The sequence below is a fragment of the Mixophyes fleayi genome, chromosome 5 (assembly GCF_038048845.1).
Source record: "Mixophyes fleayi isolate aMixFle1 chromosome 5, aMixFle1.hap1, whole genome shotgun sequence".
NCBI lineage: Eukaryota > Metazoa > Chordata > Amphibia > Anura > Limnodynastidae > Mixophyes > Mixophyes fleayi.
This window is the reverse complement of record NC_134406.1, coordinates 233,204,219-233,226,397: the sequence shown is the minus strand read 5'-3', so window position 1 is coordinate 233,226,397 and position 22,179 is coordinate 233,204,219. Positions and strand designations below refer to the sequence as shown.

Here is a 22,179-nt window from a genome sequence, read left to right as displayed (position 1 = left end):
GGGGGGGGGCTATGATGTAACATTGTTATCATTTTAGACAAATACACAGGCAATACTGTGTACACTATTGATAGGTGCATGCAGCTCTGCCTTCACGAGCAGTACAGTGTGAAGCAGCACATACCTCCCAACTGTGCTTGCAGTCAGATTAAATTCTGACTAAGCGAGACAGTCAATCAAATTCGGGACTGCTCCAACAGATTCAGGACAGTTGGCAGATTGTCCTGCTCTCTCCTACCTGTTCTTGTCACTTTCACCACAAGTGGCTGCTGGTGTCTTTAGATCAGTTGCTGCCTTGTCTGGATCCTGGAATGTTGGAGGCCCTATTTGGGAAAAAAAAATGGGTACATGATCTTTAGAAAACTCCAACCAGCCTCGGTGTTAAATCAATATAACAGCCGCATTTTATAATAAAGCTTCCCTCCAGCCCAAAATTAAAATAATAGTATTCACATTTGATAAATAGATATATTTCCCTCCATCTAGCCCTGACATTAAATTAATAGCATACGCATTTAATAAATAGACCAATTTCCCACCAACTTTAAACAGTATTCCCATTTAATAAACAAACCTATTTCCCTCCCTCCAAACAACCACAGCAACAAATTAAATAGCATTTACGTTTAATAAATATAATTTCCCAGAACCATCTCAGGCATTAAATAATTTATAATCATATTTAATAAATAGACCTAATTTTCCCCAAACAGCCCCACATTCAATTAATAGCTCTCAAACCACCCCAGCAATAAATTAAAGGTCCAATCACCCCATCTTCACTTCATAGACCCCACTATTAAATTGCCCCACCACTCACAAATAAAATAGCACCCATAATTAGCCCTCAACCTGCACTCCTTCATTAAATTAGTACCTACCTCCCACATTATATTAATATCCCCGTTCCCTCACACATTATATTAATATACTGGCCCCCTCCCACACACACACACACAAATAATATACTGCCACCTCTCTCATATACACACACAATATATACTGGCCCACTTACACACACACATACACATACACACACACACACACACACACACAATATATAGTGGCCCCCTCTCACACACACACACACACAATATATAGTGGCCCCCTCTCGCACACACGCAATATATAGTGGCCCCCTCTCTCACACACACACACACTATATATTGGCCCCCTCACACACACACACACACACACACAATATATTGTGGCCCCCTCTCTCACACACACATAATATATAGTGGCCCCCTCTCTCGCGCACACACACACACACTATACTGGCCCCCTCACACACACACACAATATATAGTGGGCCCTCTCTCACACACACACACACACACACACACACACACACACTATATAGTGGCCCACACACAAAACACTAACACACAAAACACTGAGACACACACACACAATACACTGACACACACTATATACACACACAATACACTAACATACCACCTCCCTGCCGGCACTTACCTTGTTCCAGCCATGCCGCGCAGTGATGTTCCTCTTCACACATGGGACAGCACCTGTCACGTGGTGCGTGTCCCATGTGACACCAATAGGAGGCGACACAGTAGAAGGGAGGGAGGGCGGTCAGATCCTAAGGATCCACAGCCATTGGGAGAAGGAGGCAGGTCCCGGAGGAGGGAGCAGCCACCAAGTATTAGAGACTAAGGACCGGCCCAAAATAGATTTTTTTCGGTCCAGCCCAGCCTGCCCCTAGGAGCAAACATTCTGTTTTTTCTTCTTTGCTCTCGTTAATGACTCGGGTCCATTGTTATTTAGGATCATGCACAGTCCTGCAAAAATAGGTACCAAGAAAACACTTTCATGTCCTCACAAGTGCACTTGCAAACTCTTACTCTACCTCTGCAGTTCGCAGAATTCCTCCAGTGATGAAAAACAGCTGCAAAAGGAGCAGTCCATTGAGCATGTGAGAAGTATGTCTTAAGCTGGCTACAAAGACTGCTCCTAACAAGCCCAGAGTGACATGATCAAGCTCTAAATAAACCACCCATGTAGGTGACAACATTTGGAAAGATCACTGCTGGTCTCCACTTGGGCTTGTAAATGCATTTGAAAGTTGGCTGCACACAGTCATTGTGGTTGCAGCATTTTCTGATAATATTTACAGACATGTCGTATTATGACCTGTATGATCAGTGCCGGGTATTGTGGTCATTCTGGGAAATTGATCAATATCAGCAGCAATAGTGTATTGTCCTGTGCTAATCATACAGACAGCCGAACCCGATTAATGGTTTTATTCGTGAATGTACCCTGTTTTGCCAAATAAACGCATTTCAACCTTTCTTTTAAATATTTATTTTTGTACTCAAAATGTACAAGTCCATGAAAATTTGTAAAGTGGATGTCAATCCAAAATATAATTAAAATGATGTTTACTTTCTTCACTTGACTTCCTTGTGTAATATTATAAAAATCATATGAGTGATTTGGTATTTTGTATCCTGTTAAAGACATATAAAGCAAAAAGAAAAACTGAAACATTTTATATTTTAAAATATTTTTTGTTGCATACTGTAGCTTTGTGTCCTGTGTTAATTATGTAAGTTAATTGGGCCTAGTTCTGTATTAGTCAGTGCAGTCATACCCCTCCTAGGCTGTGCTCCATCCTTTGCTGTAGTTGCCGTTGTAATCTAGGTCCACATGATCTTACCGCAATCGGTAGTGTGTGCAGCCTAGTGGGGGGCCCAAGTCACTGCCACACCGGGGGCAGTGTCCCTACCTTCATTGCTATACCTTCCTGACCCTAGCAACCTATAAATAGAGGATTTGAGGGCAGCACGGTTGGTGAAGTGGTTAGCACTTCTGCCTCACAGCACTGGGCTTATGAGTTCAATTCCCGACCATGGCCTTACCTGTGTGGAGTTTGTATGTTCTCCCCGTATTTGCGTGGGTTTCCTCCAGGTGCTCCAAAAACATACTAGTAGGCAGGGCTGCCAAGAGGAATTCAGCAATACATATAGCAATACATTCAGGGGCGTGGCAATGCGCCGTTGGGGCGTCGCTAGCCTAACGGCGGTGCAAAATTTTTCGGAGGTGTGGTCATGCATTTGGGGGCGTGGCAAATGCACCATTGGGGCGTGGCTAGCATCAAAATCACTAGACTCTCAATTCGCCGGAGCGTCACATATGTTCAAGCACTCCTGACTTTCAGGACATCTACCACCACAGTGTAGTATACAAACAATGCAGTGTGTACACAAACAGTTCAGTCTTGGCCTACACCTTACATTGGGCACAAGATTCACCAAAAATTGCCATTGTCCCTACTAGAATCACAACATTTCACACACTGTGCTGCTCTCTCCTACCTGTTCTTCTCACTTTCTCCACCTGTGGCTGCTGGTTTCTTTAGTTGTGGCTTGTCCGGATCCAGGAATGTTGAAGGACCTATTTTGAAAAAAAAAATGGCTACATTTAGAAAATTACAGCCAGCCCTGGCGTTAAATCAATAGCACTCACGATTAATAATTAGGCCTTCCTCCAGCCCCAACATTAAAATAATACTATTCACATTTAATAAATAAACCTATTTCCCTTCCTGCAAACAGCCCCAGCAGTACCTATTTCTTGCAACCATCACTGCCATTAAATAATTCATAGTCACATTTAATAAATAGACCTCATTCTCCCTAAACTCACCCCAACATTCAATAGCACCCAAACCTTTTTTTCTCCTCTGTTCCTCTCTCCTTTTTTTCTTCCACTGTTCCTCTTTCCCACTTTTTTTCATCCTCTGTTCCTCTTTCCCACTTTTTTTTCATCCTCTGTTCCTCTTTCCCACTTTCTTTTCTCCTCTGTTCCTCTTCCCCACTTTTTTTCCTCCACTGTTCCTTTTTCCCACTTTTTATCCTCCTCTGTTCCTCTTTCCCACTTTTTTTTCTCCTCTGTTCCTCTCTCCCACTTTTTTTCCTCCTCTGCTCCTCTCTCCCACTTTTTTTCCTCCTCTGTTCCTCTTTCCCACTATTTTTTCTCCTCTGTTTTCCTCTCCTTGCCTCTCCGTTTCTTTACTTACCTTTTGTCAACTTCTTTCCTTTCTTTTCTTCTCTTCTGTCTCCTCTTCTGTCTTCTTTCTTCATGCTGGCTGCGGCGCTCCTCACTGACTGACGGGCGTGACTTGATGACGTCATGCCCGGCAGTCAGTGTGAATGGGGAAGAGGAGAGGAGGGACACAGCGCAGCGCGATCACGTGAGTACCTTTTTTTTGGTTTGTTTTTTTATTCCAGCTCCCCCCACCAACGAATACCCAAACCCCCCCCCCCTCCCCCACCACGGGGGGGGGGGGAATAAAAAATCGTAAATAAAAATAAATAAATTAAATTAGCGGAGAGGAGAGGGCCTGGCCCGGGCCCCCTGGCATGGCCGGGCCCGGGTAAAATGTACCCGCTCCCCCCCCCTTTCGGCGGTGCTGCTAGTAGGTTAATTGACTGCTATCAAATTGACCCTAGTCTCTCTGTCTGTCTGAGTGTGTGTGTTAGGAAATTTAGACTGTAAGCTCCAATGGGACAGGGACTGATGTGAATGTGAATGAGTTCTCTGTACAGCGCTGCGGAATTAGTGGCGCTATATAAATAAATGATGATGATGATGATTTATGTTGACTGTCTGTTGGCAGGGTCAGTGGAAAATCAAAAATTAAATGAAATAAAAAAAATGTGTCCTTGTCTTTACATAACTTCTGCCTTTCCTGAATCTAGAATGAGCAGCGATTTCCACCTTTCATATTGGTTTCTATTCTCTCTTGAGGTGATTGAACTAAAATATATCAGTAGATACTAGAGCCTCCTATGGGGGCATAGAGAAAACAGCAGTCCTGCTTCGGAGCATTACATAACCCTTTCACTACTTGAAAGACTTATTATCTATTGAGGAGAAGGCAGGATAAAACATGAACAGTATTATCTACTTATGTCAACGTTATTATATATTGTACTGCCTTTTCTTCACTAAATACATTGGTTAATATGTTGATTTTCTCTCACTTGCAAAGTGCTAAATTAAATAAATGAACATTAATTAAGTACTAATAAGTAATAGCTTACACTTTCATCATCATGCATAATGGATATATTTGATTTGGCATTAGAAAGTATAAAACAGGTTTCTTTTCCAGATTAGCAGTTCGTTAGTAAAATCATACAGTGTATACTGTCCAGGTCTCGGCTGTAGAAGTTTTACAGCTTTTATCATCCTTTGTCGACTGCTGCCTCTCCATCTGGTTTTGAACTGCTAACACCATTATTAGTTAATGGCAAACATCCACCCTGCTATTTTAATAAAATCCCCATCATCTAGACCAGATTGTGGTGAAAGTTTTTGTCAAACAGCTGATAAACCATCCTAGCTCACAGTGTAATTTGCATTGTATTTTCCAATCTATTTTAAACCTCCAACATAGTAAAATAAATATATAAATATAATATATTGTAGCACACAGTTTTTTCAAAATTTTTTTCACAGCAACAAGGAAAAGAAACAACCAGGAACAGCCAAGACTAGTGTCATATTTCACAATCACATCTGTCAAACATTCTCACTTCATTTTTTTTTCTTGCAAATTTTAGCATTGTAATGTATTTATAACGTGCCAACACATTGCACAGCTCAGTTCAATTGTTTTAGTGAACAATCAAACATCAACATCCATTTACACAGAGTGTATGAGGGGTGTCTGCCTGTGGTGTTTACCTTAATAACGGGGTGTTTTATGGTTGGTTAATAAATATGTATTAAGTGTGTAAGTGTAGCTTTAGATGCAATTAACTTATTAAAACTAGATCTATCGATAGATAGAGATATTTAAACCAAGTTTTGCTTTAAGCTCGCTGTGAGTATCCCTTTGCATGATTGCTCAGATAAATGGATTTTGCATCCAGTAATGTCCTGCTGTATGTGCAACCTTAGGATACCAATTGGTAGACACAGAAGAGGGGCATAGCATGTTGACAGAAGGCTTCGGCTAGGCTTCTTTTACACACAGCTGTATATCCAGGCACAGCTAAGGATTCATTTACATAACATAATTTCTGAAGCTACACTCGGAGATCCGCAGCACATCACTCTGTCCAATTGTTCTATTCAAACCAATAAGGTCTGAACAAGGGAATTGGTGCCTTCCCTAAAACAAGAAAAAGCCCTTTAGCTATATTGGGCAGATCTAGCAGAATAACCAAACAAATAGGAGGGAAGAGGATTCTTTGTCTAAGGATCTGAGATTGTATCTTCTTTACAGAGGAAGAAACGTGCTTGTGGAAAGTGACTTCAGTGTACAGTGTGATGGCCAGAGGCTTTACTCTGTAGAGCTACACGCAGGCTGCCAGCCCCTGCTGCAAGCTTTCCTGTAGAAGCAGATCACTAGTTCTCCCCGGGCTGTCGGCTTCACAGCCTGGGACTTTACTCAGGATTTTTCACGCACTCCTTTCTGGTTTTGCTTTCTGGAAAAAAGAACTCCAAGCCCTGATGTTCACTTCAGGACACTGCAAAGAAAAAAGCTACTGTATTGTATCCAGGAATCTCCTTTTATAGGAATTGTTGTGTGGGAGGAAAGAGAGACAACCCCGATATTTACCAAACTGTGAGTATATATTTCCTATGCAAAGCCTTTAGCGCAATGTTTCAATCAGTAAGTGAAAAAGAATATAAGCCTAATACACCACTCACCATATAGGTAATAGTACTAATGCATTCATTATTAGGCCATATAGCTATTTGTTTTGTTAACAGGCACATTTACACACATATAAAAGTAATGTTTTCTGTAAACTAATAAACTATGCTAATGCATTTTTCATCTAAACAGTTAGGAAAAATATATATATTTTAAATGTCATGCAAAATGTAGTAATTTGTGCATATAGTGCCCATTATAGCTAAATGTTGAAGTTATATAAATACTAACAGGATACCATTGCTTTATTTGACCAATGGTTATGATTTGCATTTCATTTTATTTTTTTCTGATACATGTAAGTTTTTAATTAAGCATATTATATAAAAAAAACTAAATAAAATAAATGTAATTGGCATTTTTTAAAAAGGGTCCATATTGTTTGAAGGGTTTTCACACTTTTAAATACAGCAATATTTTTATTACATTTTTTTACCCCTCATATATGTAATAGACAATATATATAGTGTGTAAGGTTAAGACAAATGCCAGCAATAGTTCTATAAATTATACTAATAATTGATAATTTTGCAATACTTTATTTTTTAAATAATCAATCTAATTCAAGCAATTAAGTTATAATATACACTTGCTTATAATTCTATGAATATAAATTATTGCCATATAATTGAAAAGACAGACTGACTACTGTTTCAAAATCTGTCTATAATTATATATGTTTTGCTTTACTACTTAAAAAAAAAAAATAAGATCTTATATCAAGTTAACTCTGAATGCTTGGATACTATTTTTCCACGTAAGCAGATTTTTTTGCAATATGATTTTCATATAAACTCATTTAAACAGAAGAAAATTACTCTGGCCTGTTTTCTTTGGAAAGATCAAAAACACAACTCAACAAAAATCGCCTGCACGTCAGCTACATTTATTTTGATAAGACCGGTCCTTCCATTTTGAAAACATCCTTTGCTTTGGGGAAAAAAAATAAATATATTTTTAAAATTATAGACATTTTCTAAAAATTGCTTCAAGTAAGCAAAAAATACAAGGCTTGAAAACCCATAATTTTTGTAGATTTTGCTTTTTGCTTTGAAATTTCAAATCCTTTCCCATTTACAGTTTACGTTTCACAGAACATTATTAAGTTTTTGGCTTAATCCAGGTCTTGCTGTCAGACGCTTTTGATTTTGTAATTTTACAAAGCATAATAAACACTGCAAAAGTCATGAATTCTCCTCCGCATCCTGAGCTCTGTGGTAGGGAAAATGTGAGAAAATGTGAACCTAAAGCCTCGTTTGATGGTCTTGCGTAGCAAGTCTGCCTTCTGGAAATAATTTTTGGAGGTTGAAGTGCATGGTATTAACAGATTTAATGTGGCTATTCAATGGATTGGTGGGATACCATGCAACGTTTAACCCTTTTATCCCCAGAGCGCGCTGGAAGACTCCTTTTAAGACCTCCCAGCCAAACAGAGGTTAACAGAAATGAGCCTGTTTAGCCAATCAGCGAAATTTCCATCTGTGAAGAATTATACGTTTAATTAGCAAAAAACAGGCAACTTAAAGGACCTCATTACCTAATCAGAACTTGAATTTACCAGTCCTAAATGTACATCAGCAGAATTTGTCCTTGTTTTTTGTAGAGAGCTAATGCACTGTGTCAGAGGCTACACACAGACACTGTTGCAAACCCAGTCACAATATTGCACAAACTAAAGGAAACGAGGTTACTTGTTGCGCATTTTGGAAATATATTCTGTACTTTTAAGGCTTCATTTTTTTTTTATTTTTTTTTTATTTTTTTAATGGCGTAAGTTGTTTTAGGTCAAAGGGATTTCTCACAAAGTGGAAATGTTCCATGTGTCTATCACTTATCAAGCAATAAGAGAGGGATCGCTTTAGAATAACACATACAGTGGTGAAAAAATACATGTCAGCACTAACCAGAGATGTATTTTCCCTGTCTACTCCCCCCCTCTGCCACTCTTCAACATCATAATTTTTTACCACAGATATAGGGAGCAAAATAGAGGAAAAATGCATGTGAAGTGTAGCATTTTGTAAACTGTAACTAATTTTGCTCACATCTGTGTCTAATTGTTGTCTGCCTTCACATTCTTAAGAGTCCATTTATTTTCTCTGGGCCACTATGTGGATTCAGCTGACCAGCCTAAGTGAGGATTAGTTGTCTTAAAGTTATTTTGATTAAGGAATCATTTCTTCTTAATCTGGTAACACATGTGGTTCAAATACACTATAATACACTTGGATACCTACTTTTGTTTTATAAAATATACGTAAAGACTTGTGTGTGTTTTTTGTGAATTTGCATTTATGTTGTGCATTTGGTTTTGTGTTTTTTTAGTATATATTGTGTTTGTATGTGTGTGTATATTTATATAATATATGTGTGTGTGTGTGTGTGTGTGTGTTTATATGTATATATAATGTGTGTATGCACACATGTACATTGTATATATGTATAAAATGTCCCAGTTGGTCTGGCCACAGTACACTATTTCACGAGACATAATATTAATAGCCATTTGAACGGCTATATGGATCTTGTGGGTGGAGTAAGAGATCCCACTCTCCAACATGGCACTCCTTTAGCGAGAACATAAATATTTCGGAATTAATACGAGTTAGTAAAAGCTGGGCAGTGAAATTTTTTTTTGTCTGGTTATATTGAAAATGCCTCATCTCCATCTTTTGTGCTGAAATCATCAAAGAGACATCAGTTCAGGATGAATGAAAGCACACATCAAAGTTTCTGGATGTAGACTTTTAGACAATACATTCCTGTTGCCAGTGAAGAGTTTGTTTGTGCTTCCTAAGCCAAAAACCTTTCTTCACCTTGGCTCTTATCACCTGTTTGCTGTATATACTGCCTGCAGTAATGCATATCATCAACAAACTACTTATCTACCAAACCTTCTCACCAAACCTACTCTAGATCCAATCTTCGAATCCATCGCTACCCCAGCTAAAAGCAATATGCGTGAGATCCACAATATCATCATGTACAATAGAGAGAAAACAGGCCACACTGCTCTATTATACACATACAAATTGCAATCTTACTTATATAAATACACATGAAATGAGTCATCCTCTCTAGTAAAGAGAACTTGGTGTGTGACTTTTCTGCAGCAAGTGCTGATTAACCAGCATGCAAAATTTCACTTGTTTACATTGTACTTCTATGTTTATTCCATGTGTGGTTTCCAGGTTTGGCCAATTAAGATGAGCAAAATAGAAGTAGTGTACAATTGCATAGTGGTAATTTACAGGACCGTGGCTTCATTTCTCCCCCCCCCCCCCTAGCAATCCCATTACGTTTGCTGCTGAATTGGAAATGCCTAATAATAAATTAAGGCTGATGAGATTAGGATACTGTCAAGAGTTAAAGTGTTGGAGGGAGATATATTTCAAACAGTGATAAGAAGAGATAAGAGCTCCTTTAAGGATGCTGCTGTGGTTTTAATGCTTGAGCTACTTCTGTTCAGCATGATTATTCTGTTAATAGCTCCTTTTTTCTAAGCACCTTGTCCTAACTACCTTAGAAAAACTGCTTTGCATGTTGATTGGGGGAGGGGTAATCCATTTTGCAGCTGTCATAGAGCAATGATGAATCACTATCCTTGCCATTTGGCTGCCTTCCCCCTGACTGGGAGAAAGAGGAGGGGAACAGCAGGGAGAATCCACAGCTCTACTTCTAACATGAAGACAAAATGACTTTACTGCCACAGTGTCTTCTTCTACATGTAGTTTCTGTCTAGTATCAGTCTAGTCAAACAGCCCTACCTCTATCAACTCAGACAGGATCCGGATATCAAAATAACATCATTTGTATATTGTAACTTCTAGGTGTAAATTTAAACAGCTCTCAAACCAGGTCAGATGTTGCGGTTTCCCCATATCAAAGGTAAGAATCATTTTGCCTTTCTTTCATTAGAAATTGTGTTTTTAGTGATATAGCTCTATCTATGTGGTCTTCTTTCATTACATTAGATCTATAGACTGTTTAAAGAGAAAATAATAAGTCCTTTATATACGATGCTCAGCACAAATTTATCAGAATTATTATTTTATTATTGTGTTGCACTAAAATATTTCCCAAACATCTAGGAAAGTTTGCAACATGCTCCGTTTTAATTATATATATATATATATATATATAATATACTATTTACACAGCTCCTCTGTCCGGTTTTGTAGGGACGCATCACGCTGCATTGTGTCCGTAGTGTGATCTTTAAATTAACTTCAGGGGTCATACTGTATAATTTCAGCAGTAGCACATTATAATATGTTTGGTTACATTTGAACTTTAAGATCATCATGAAGAACTTCATTACATTTACTTGGATAAAAGTAACATAACTCATTTATGTTGTGGATCTCCAGCACAGTTAGGCTCCAGTGTTGTAATTAGGCTGGAATATTCCTTCTATAAATAGACAGCGATAGTAACCTTTTCACAAAGTTTGTTGTGCAAAAGTAAACAAGGGTTTTATTTGTTTTTTGTTTTTTTTATCAAACATGAGTTGTATATATTTATAAAATCATTGAATTTATTTCATTGTTTGGTATAATTATACATATCTTACCTATTGAATATAGATCTGTTAATATTATCATAGATCATATGCATGTCTCTTCTTAAAATATTGGATGTTTTATAATTCTTCATTGATTTCTCTATAATTACCCTTACCGATTCTTATTGATAATTTGTACAGAAAGTATAAAGCGCTTTGTGTTGACACTTATTGTGCTCTACAGTCTTTGCCTAAATGACAGCTGAACTGCAGTACTGTAGTAAAGCAGTTTAAAGCCTGTATGGATTCACTGTATGTTGGCCTTATCCCTTTTCAATTGGACACGCTTTATGTAATCCACAAAGCAAACAACTGAGCAGACATAATAATGTTTTAATGCTGCATTTGTTTCAACGGAAACAGAGGAACAATTAACTAGTTTGCCAGAGTAAACACAGTGCATCATGAATACCCCATTTGCTGTCACAGGACTGCAGGCTACATCAATTGCTTCAAGTGTTTGTAGACCCTTTAAAACACAATTGGATGATGAATCATGGCAGCTTGTGAGTGCTCAGTGCTAATTCAATGACAGTAGGCTGTTTGCACTAATAGGTTGATAATGCAGATAATTGTCTATATTAGTAAGCAGCAGGAGGTCTAAAACAATACCATATTGAAGGTGCTCTTACATGGGTCACAAGTTAATAATCTCTATTTGCGCACAATATGATCATTATTATTAACGATAATATTATCATAGTTTTTTAAAATGCTAACACGGTACAGATTGATCAGTACATAGTGTATGTGTTATTAAAAAAAATGATATGCATTTAAAATGTACGTAACATTGATTGAAACTCAATAGAAACCAGAGCCATGCATAAGAGTGTATAATGTAAAGATCATTAAAATATACACATTCTTATTATCGTTAAATCTTACAAATATTCATCAATAGCCAAATCCAGTATTAAATATTTAATTGTCTTTATCCATAACAATAATAATAAATACAATCATTGGTATTGTGTAATTTATGTATGAATTATTACTTTATAAGTAGAATTTCAAGAACAAAATATTTAATTGTAGCTGTGTTTTATTACCTGTGTGTGTATATATATATATATATATATATATATATATATATATATATATATATATATATATATATATATATTCGTAAAGTAGATTATTTTTAAAACTCAGTTGACGTGTTGTGTCTTTATGATGTGGAGCCTTGAGCATATGGTAGAGCAGGGCACTAATAGATTGTTTCTGTGGTGGAGCAGGGAGGAGATTAAGCATGATAGCTGTCCATTGTATTCATGACTGAATTTGGCTTCATTTCAGGTCTATGGAAATGCAGGATCTAGCTAGTCCACATAGTCGACTTAGTAGCAGTAGTGATTCTCCCAGTGGGACGAGCCTTGATAACTCACACATAAACAACAATTCCATGACACCAAATGGCACTGAAGGTAAGTTGCGTGAAATCATCGGAATCTCTCTATTCTCTTTTCCTTTTGACTGATTACACGGAATTTGTAGCAAATATTCATATGTGCAAAATATATGTTTGAAGGGCACTGGTAAATAGTGCAGATCCATTAGTTGATTGAAAAGTTTTAAGAGAACATAGATTTAAATATGTTATGGAAAATCTATTTTTAACATTGTTTTCCTAACAATAATGGACAACCCATCTATATAATAGGTGTAAATGGCTAAAATAAATAACATAAATATATATATGGAGCATGGATTTTGCAATGGTTGTAAAGGATCTCTGTTCAATGGAGTCTACAATCTAATTTTAGGGAAAGCATGTGTTACCTGGGAGCATTATTAAACTTCTTGGTTGGGTATATTCTATTGGATTGATCTATTGAATTTGGTTTTACACACGTGAAGTTTCATGCACTAGATTATTGATTTATTTCTGACTATATACCTGGATCATTTATTTGCATAACGTCACTTTTGGTATATTATTACATGGCCCTCTTGGGAGTAAGGTCTTAGGCATCAGTGAATATGAAATGAATAGATACATAGAAAATAATCTGCAGATATCATTGTCTTGGTTGAAGCCATCATTTAGACAAATGGTTGGACTCAGAGTTTTGCCACCGGTGGATTATTTACAACCTCTGACCTCAATGTATTCATCCAATCACTGACTACCTAGCTCTGAAGCAGACAATCCATGTGTCTTAATATATTTGCCCAGTGGTGTGTCACATATTGAAGTCAACTATTGTTTATGTGAATACCGTTTTCTATTGAGTGGAGGAGAATCGTACAAATGGCTGTGCAAAATAGAAAATTGCCATGAAGGAGCACAGTTACAATAATACCTTTCATCAGCTAAAAAAATTCTTTATGGATGAAGAAATATTTTTTCTAAAAAAAACCTTTCAGAAAATACAACATATGAACAAACTGGAAATTGAAGGATAGACATTTTTCTTTCAGATACTTGGATGTACAGTAACAAACTATACTTTTATACCATCCAGAATCAAATATCTTCTAAGTTACATTTATCATAATAGTTTGCAGAGTATTAGTTTACTGCCTTTCTAGAGCTCTGCGGAATTTTCAGTTCCATGAACAGGTTCACAGATACATATTGATTTTATATAATATCTCAATACATAGATAAACATTCCGCACCCACCCTCCTTAAGATGCCAATTATGTAAGATCTTTAATACAAAACATTTAATACATTAATACATATAATTGTTTAAAGGATCCCGATCTTCAATGTAGTTACACCAATGAGTACACATATAAGTCTGTACACAATATTTAGTAGCTAGTTAAATAATATAAATAGACAGAATTGACTATATCTGAAAATGGTCAATACCTAAACATAATTATTTCTTTGACACAAGCGTGCATTAATTGTCACTGGATAAGAGTGACATGTTTTCATGACATGGGGGTAAATGTATCAAAGTCCGGTTTCTTCATCTCGCGGGAGATTGGCCTTTGCAGCTAAAATTTAAAAGAGCGATGGCTTGTAAAGGCAAATCTCCCGCGAGATGAAGAAACCGGACTTTGATACATTTACCCCATGGTGTCATTTTCATCATCATCTATTTATATAGCGCCATTAATTCTGCAGCAGGGGCAGGATGGTATCTGCCCCCTGAGCTGGTCCCATAGTGGGCTACCTTGGGCTGGGTCACTGGGTCACCTGCATTTTTTTCCTTTAAAATAGGCTGCTGAGTCGAGTGTTGCCCCCTGGGCTGAAATTTGCCAGCCCTCCCCTGTTCCGCAGCGCTGTACAGAGTCACGTCAGTCCCTGCCCCATTGGAGCTTACAGTCTAAATTGCCTAAAATACATACAGACTGACCGAGAAAGACTAAGGTCAATTTAATAGCAATCATTTAACCTACTGGTATGTTTTTGGATTTTTATCTACTTTTCTCTGCCTTGCTTAAATATACATTATGCACTAATATATGTTTGCATTGTACATGTAGTAGCAGTGAGTAAAAATCATACGACATGTAAATAGTCCGATAGTAAGGGCTTAGTCCACCAACAGTGATAACCAGTAATATAGCATCTGAATGGTCACTTATCACTTGTTCATGAAGTCATATGTTTGAAAATAGCACAATATTATATTATATGGATAACAAAGAATGAAAAGAGATGTGTTTTAATCCAGTATGATTCATGCAGAGAGTAGAGCTTTATGGAAAGTCTTTGGAGATTGATTTGGAAATGTTGGAAGACAAAGGAGAGGAATAGAGTCTCAAATGAAGTAGCCTTGACTCCCATGGATTGGATTCTCATTATAGCTATAACTTTGGATGGACCAAAAGGTCAACTGTAGTGACCTCTGAGAGCAGATGTTTTTTAATTGCACTTGTACGTGTTACTGTTGTTTATGGACAAATATGTTTACTAATGTACGTGTTGACCATACTCTTTTAAAAGACTGAAGTTGTTGTCGTGAAAGGGATCCTGATTGGAGGAAATACCAATATATGTCATATTAGAAAGTGTATAATGGACGTAAAGCATGTATTAGAATTGGTCTGGACTGAGGGTGTCTATTAGGTTTGTGCAGAACGAAGATGGCAAATAAAAAAACACTTCATAGGAATAACAAATTTTGTTTGTTGAATGAGGAAAAAAATGTTCTCATACTGTAACCTCAATTTGTGTTTAATATTTCATTTTACAAATAGTTTATTTCAGGCAACATACAAATTATAAGATTGAATACAACTTAAATCTTTACATTCTGCATCACATAAACTGTATTAATTCATATAATTAACACCAGCCTAGAACACAGTGGCCACACATCTCCTATCTTGCTCTGTTACTCCTACATTCTACTGTTTTCCCTGTAACTGGTTTGTTGTTTTACCAACATACTGCCTATAAAGTAGACGCATCTGTCCTGCTTTGAATGCACCCTCTTCCCTCCCATAAAATCAGAGCCTTCAATAAGCACAAACTGCCGGCAGGTATCACAGTTCAAACTACTTCACTTATACGTATAAGTTCGATTTCACACGTAAGTCATATATTCCTTTAAAACAGATTAGCAACTGAGGATGTGACCATGTTCTATAAGACAGAACTTATGTAGGCAGTAATGGTCATTATCCTAGGCTGTAGATTTCAAGGTTTGCTATTGAATGGTTTTGAAGTTGCAACTTGCAATGAATGATTTATTTCAGCGTCTATAGATTAAGTCTGCTCCTTGTTAAGGAATAATCATACATGATGCAAATCTTAATATCCTTTTTACTTAACATATTAGAGTCACAAACTGGCCAATAATAGTGTTGTTTTTGTTTTATCAAAAACTTTCCCAGCGCCTGTTTCAGCATTTGTACTATCTAAGGCAATAGGTTTACAAATGAACAATTTTTACTGATCGCTGTTGATAACATTACTATAACAGAAACAATGTACAATACAGCCTTAATATAATTATTTTCCTTAAAATGATCTTGCCTTATAAAATGAATCCTTAATGAGCGCCACGATATGGCAAGATAATCCAAACATGCAGAATGATTCTCATTTTACCGCTTAAAAGATCTGCTGTAAATAGATGTAAATCAGCTGTCCAAGTAAAACTACCTCTATTGTAAAATGTTTGATTCTTACAGTGAGATTTTATATGAAGCTATCATATAAAAATTCCACTACTTCAGATTGTATCTTAGTAATGCCTTGTGCTGCTAGCATCGGGAGACCTTGCCAGCATATGACTGTTCTTCATTGTTTCACAGATTAAAAAAAAAAAAACAACACAAAAAAAACCCACCACGGTTCAGTCAAAGTTGAATTTTTATTATATTGTTATTTTTGAAAGTTAACTATTTCTTTGCTAGAACTTTTATTGACCTTGGATTTGTACTGACAAAGTTTTAAACACCACTATACTTTTTACACAGCAATATGTTTCCTATTTACTTCAGTTTAACTTATGTTATATTAGACTTTGTATGGACATAGTTCACTTTTAACTCATTTTCATGGGAAAATATATTTTGTCTTATTTAGGTATGTAAGTATGAACTGCTGTGTAAATAATATCGATTTGCATACACGGTAAAGAGGCAATAGTTGTTTACTTGACTTTTTTTTTTACTTTACTTTTTACTCTCCACAATATGTTTTGTGCTTTTTCTGTTCTTGACTTTTCAAGTTCTACATTCTTTAGAGATAAAAAAAAACAGTCATTCTGGACTGAAGTACAGATCTAGAGAAACCAGTAGGGTAGCCAGCTCCCACTACGTCCGAATAATGATTTATATACTCCGAAAAGCAGTATGTAAGGAAGATATGTCTGAAATGATGCCCAAACGGGTTCTTTTGTTTTGCCTTTTGCCTTCAGGGGACAGCATGACACTTCTGAACACTGCAGACTGGTTGCTAAGTGCTAGTACGCAGACCGCTGCAGGTTTGTGTATTTTTTTTATAAACAAGCATAAAAATATTAGCATGTTTTGTATGGCATTACTGTGATGAGGGGAAGGGGGTATTGGCAATGTCTGTATGTATTTAGGGATTTGAAGACTCTGTGCTAATAGCATGTACATATTTCAGGAATAATACTAGTCTCTTTTCCACAAAGTGCATGGGCCTTAACCCGTAATCTATTTTGCCCAATCACTGATTACTTGTCACAACCCAAAATGTATGTGAATGTTCCAAGAAACTGGTTAGAACTAAAGATAGTTCAGCAAAAGGGTGCAAATTCAATGAAATCATTATTTTCCTATGTTTATCAGGTCATACGGTGTACGTTTTTTTTTGTATAACATAGGATGGGATCTGCTTTAATTTCTAAAGCTGATCATAATTGGGCACGTTAGAAAATAAGGCCAAAAGATGGCCACTATCAGCCTAAGGGCGCAATCATCTTCCAACCACACTATCAGGCCCCAGCGTGCTGTAGAAATGATCAATTTGCTCAGTCACATGTACCGAATGGCTTGTTCTCATCCAATATGGCCGCCCACACCAGTGACTAAATTGAAACTTTACTCTGCTGCTCCTCCGTGCTCGGACCAAGTAGTAGGATCAACAAATCTGCAGTCGGATTTAAGAACAAAGCATACAGTCAAGCAGACGTTAAATGAGAAATAGAAAGTACAAATTAGTTAAAGGATAACTCCTACCAAAACTAATAATGCAGATTTGGATGGAGTTAGGTGAGACCAATAAACAGAACCTTATGTACTTGTATTTTACAGTTCCGCAGTGGCCCAAGTAGGGAGATCCTTTATCTTGCTTGAGGTGGGCCTTTTTCAAATTTTTAGTTTTGGATGGAGTTATCCATTAACAATATTAGGTACCAAGTCCAATATAATGTTATATCATTTTATGTGAATATCTACATATATTGTATTTTACGTGACATGCTCCTTTAATGACTATAAAAACGTGCTAACTGCTTAGCAGCACCATACAAGATATGAACGTCCACTTTAAGGATACTGAAAGCAGCACTAAGAACTGCCATTGTGCTGGGGCTTGAAATGTTTGTGTTGGTTTCTGCCGTGGCAACAAATTGTTCGTCTCTTGCACAATAACAAAGACAGTGGCACAAAAGCATAGAGATTTGTACCAAGCAGCATTGTTGCAGCTTAGCATTTATATGTGTTTTGTTGTTTGTGTGTGAGATTAAATTGCATTATCTTTAATTGAGACATGGTCAGTCACACGTGGCTATTGAACATACAAATTAACTAACTTGTGGTTTGACCTTAGTTTGTTATTGGCATAAATAGGTCCAGTTAAAGAAAAGTACACAGCATTATTAATATTAGGCTAATACCTGCATTAAGGAGGGTTATATGTCACTAACACATACTTGTCAACTCTCCCGGAATGTCCGGGATTCTCCTGAAATCCGGATCAGTATCCTGAACTCCCGGGAGAGCAGGCAATTCTCCTGCATCCGGCAAATACCTGGCCAAAGTAATTGATTTGCGGTGAATCGCATCATTTTGGCCCTTCCTCCTGCATCAAAACATAATTTCCGACGCAGGAAACGGTGCCAACATGACGCGATTCACCACGCCCCGCCCCCTCCTGCCCTCTAGTCACGCCCCCTGTCCGGGGTCTCCCGGACCTCAGTGCCTAAAAGTAGGCAAGTATGCGACTAACATACAGTGCAGGCAGTTATTTTGCCAGCTGAACCAAGGATGCAGCCTATGAATTAACTGGGAGCTACTGAAAAGTGACACATGTCTCAATTGTGTCACTAGTTACTAGGGCATTAATAGGCTGCATTCTCATGACTATTTTTTTTTTCAGTCAACAAAATGTCTGCTTGCTGTGTTTAGGTGACAGGTGCAACATAGACCTGGAAAAAACATGTCTCCTACTGTAGATTATGGCAGGCACGAATGCGTTCTTTTATAGAATGTTTTAATTAGTATTATAATTGCTTATTACACATAGCCAAAGTGTAAGTTCCATCAAGTAAAGAGTCCATGTCCCAACGAACATCAAACTTAGAAAGGTAACATACCGTCATTAACCTAGCAAGAAATCTAACATCCAATTTAACTAATGACAGCATATAGCAGGTTAAGTTTCCATCCTTCTGAAATCTTAGTGATGAATTGAGATCATTTATTCATTGAGGTGTATCCGTTTTTTATTTTTAACATTTATACAAGCACAACTGCAAGCTCAACATATAGGGCATGTTAATACATTGTTAAAATACTCTTCACATATAGCATAATTTTTTATTTGGTACCTTTATAAAGGTATCTGGGTTGTAACGCACCAAAGTGTTTATAGAATGAACTGCATATCAGGGGCTTAGATGCACCAGCTCAGAAGCAGTAGTGTCCCAGGAAATGTTATTTAAATATAGATTGAAGATTGTTGTTCTATAGACACAAATTGTAACTAAATAAATTACCAATAATATATTTTTTATATTTCGCTTTTCAATGGTTGTTCTTTTTTTAAGACAATCCTGTATTACCTGATTTCCAGCTACTGTCATATTTCTGAGAAAATCCATTCGTGTAGGGCAAATCATTGGCTCTGCTCCAGTTGAGTGATTTATTAGAGTAGAGCATTGCCTTTATTATTTTCACTGAGAATTTAGTTATAAGCATAACATCCTATTTAGCTTATGCAGCCTATTCAGAAAACAGGAAGTTGTTTTATTGCTTGAATCAGCCAGAAAACTGGGATTTTGTACTGGCACGGGCTGCGCCAGTGTATAGGGAAAACTGTCCTTTTTACTTACGGACCCTAAAATCCTAGTGGGCCGCAGGTACCACCCCTGAAATCATAGGCACTTTCTAAGTGTGTGTGTGTGTGTGTATGTGTGTGTGTGTGTGTGTGTGTGTGTGTGTGTGTATGTATGTGTGTGTGTGTATATATATATATATATATATATATATATATATCTCTATATATATATATATATATTTATTTATTTATTAGAGAGAGAGAGGTATGTGTATGCCTGTAGAAGTGTGTGTGCAAGCTTAGCTGTTATAAGGGGCACCATATCTCCTACTGTAGAATGGGATCGGATCGCATTGGATTTAGGTGACCTGTATAAAACCCCAAGGCTGCTTTTATATGGACACAGATCTCCTTGGTGACTACTGTTGATGTATACTTAGCAAAATGAATATTAAACATATTATATTAATATAAGTATATTACTGTATATGTTGTATGTATAGGTGGTTAACCGATGTCATCACCTATAGGGATGTAATCACTTCAGCATTAATGATATCGCTCCACAAACATAGTGGTGTAATTTATGAGAGCGCAACACTGCTTTGATTGTTATGGAACAGGTAACATATGATCTGAGCGACTTAAGGGCAGAGCAATTGAGGCAAATGTCTAAAGATGTCAATAATTTAACAATATCTCCCAACTTGGTTTCCATGAGACAATTTCTGAGTGGTTTTACCGCTTGTGGCTGTCTACCCTGTTAGCAAAAAGTAGTTGCAGGTCATTACCTGAAATTTTCTGCACTGTGATTTCAAATAAATAATTTCCATGGCTTTCTGTTCACATTCATTCTTCACATAAATGTTCTCTGTGTCTTAAATCCCTGTACTATGAGGATCATTAAGCACTTTATATGTCTCATAAGGCAGGTGACTTAGGTCACAGCGCCTACAATATGTCAGATCCATCTGTGAGCTCAGGACTAATACTCTTTCCACCATGGCTAAAACCATCATTGTAAAACCAATAGAAATGCTCACATATTATCAGCATGGAAAGTCACAGATCAAGCATGTGGGTGATCCACACTTATCACAGTATCATCCATTTATAGTTTTCAGCAATAATAGCTGATATTATGATCCATGGAATACAATGACACATGTATAAAACAAAAAATATCCTGGGTCTCATGAATAGATAAATGAAATCTTGATTGTAAAACTAGGCGCTATGTATCTGTTAGAACTTAATGGTGATGGAGTTAATCAGATGACTCTTCCTAGTGCCATTTAAAATGGCATTTAAGGTACTGTGGAAAAGATCTGGGGGGTATATTTACTAAACTGCAACCAATGAGATTCTAGCTGTCATTTAGAATGTACTAAATAAATGACAGCTAGAATCTAATTAGTTGCTGTAGGCAACACCTCCCCTTTTTCAAACCCGCAGTTTAGTAAATATACCCCCTGGACTCCGCCAAGAACACTCCAGATAAAGTTTGGAATCCGCCTCACTTATGGAACGTTTATGCAAGCGTCACCGGAAAACATCATTTAAAAACTCCAAAAACTTCAAACATTTACCAGCTGCGATAAAGCAATTAAAACTCTGCGTGAATTGGCTTCAGGCATGGTTAGTAAGGTTCTAATACAGGTTAATAAGTTTATATATAGCTAATTTAAACTTGATACTTATAAATGTGTATAATTCATAATAGAGGCATAAGAAAATATATAATCACTGGGTGCAACAGTGCATCACTGAGCTCCACAAAATTTGGGTAGGGTCACGGCCATGCTGCTCTAGCCACCTGGGCCTCCTGTTCTGTTATCAAAAGAGCTGGCACAGTATAGTTCTCCGCAGACTGTTAGGGAGGAGCAGGGACCTCGGAGGAGGGGAGTAACCTGGTCTGTACCTCCTATAGTTCCGTCATAGACTGGAATGGAAAATTATAGGCTGTAACATGAATATAATACCAAGTTGAGCAGTACTGGTTGTCAAAATAGGTTACTGACATTTTATTTCAGATGTTGAGGGGGAATTGAATTAGCTGCAAGGTAGCACAATGTGTCTCCAGAGTAGACAGCACACATCTCATCACAGTTTATTCTCCAATCTCCTCTCACTCCCCTATGCGTCCCATAGAGATGTGAGGAGGAAATGAGGGGAGAGTCTGTACCGTATTGGCCGTCAATGTGCGCAGCCGGAGATCGAGGTGATGTCCGGCGGCACGTTGCTCCTAACTGG

At 37.3% G+C, this 22,179-nt stretch overlaps 1 protein-coding gene across 8 annotated transcripts in view; it reads left to right on the top strand.

Annotated features, from left to right (window-relative positions):
• The first annotated feature begins 6,086 nt into the window (after positions 1-6,086).
• EYA1 (EYA transcriptional coactivator and phosphatase 1) overlaps positions 6,087-22,179 on the top strand; it is an 81,051-nt gene continuing 64,958 nt past the window's right edge. For 4 of the 8 annotated variants that reach the window (XM_075213642.1, XM_075213641.1, XM_075213640.1 and 1 more), the window contains exons 1-2: positions 10,339-10,588; positions 12,564-12,691. In XM_075213642.1, the coding sequence (XP_075069743.1) occupies positions 12,568-12,691 (124 nt within the window). In that variant the 5' untranslated portion in view covers positions 10,339-10,588; positions 12,564-12,567. Of the gene's footprint in view, positions 6,608-10,338; positions 10,589-12,563; positions 12,692-17,098; positions 17,165-22,179 lie in introns of those variants that run through there. The other 4 variants (XM_075213637.1, XM_075213638.1, XM_075213634.1 and 1 more) reach the window with 2 other exon arrangements.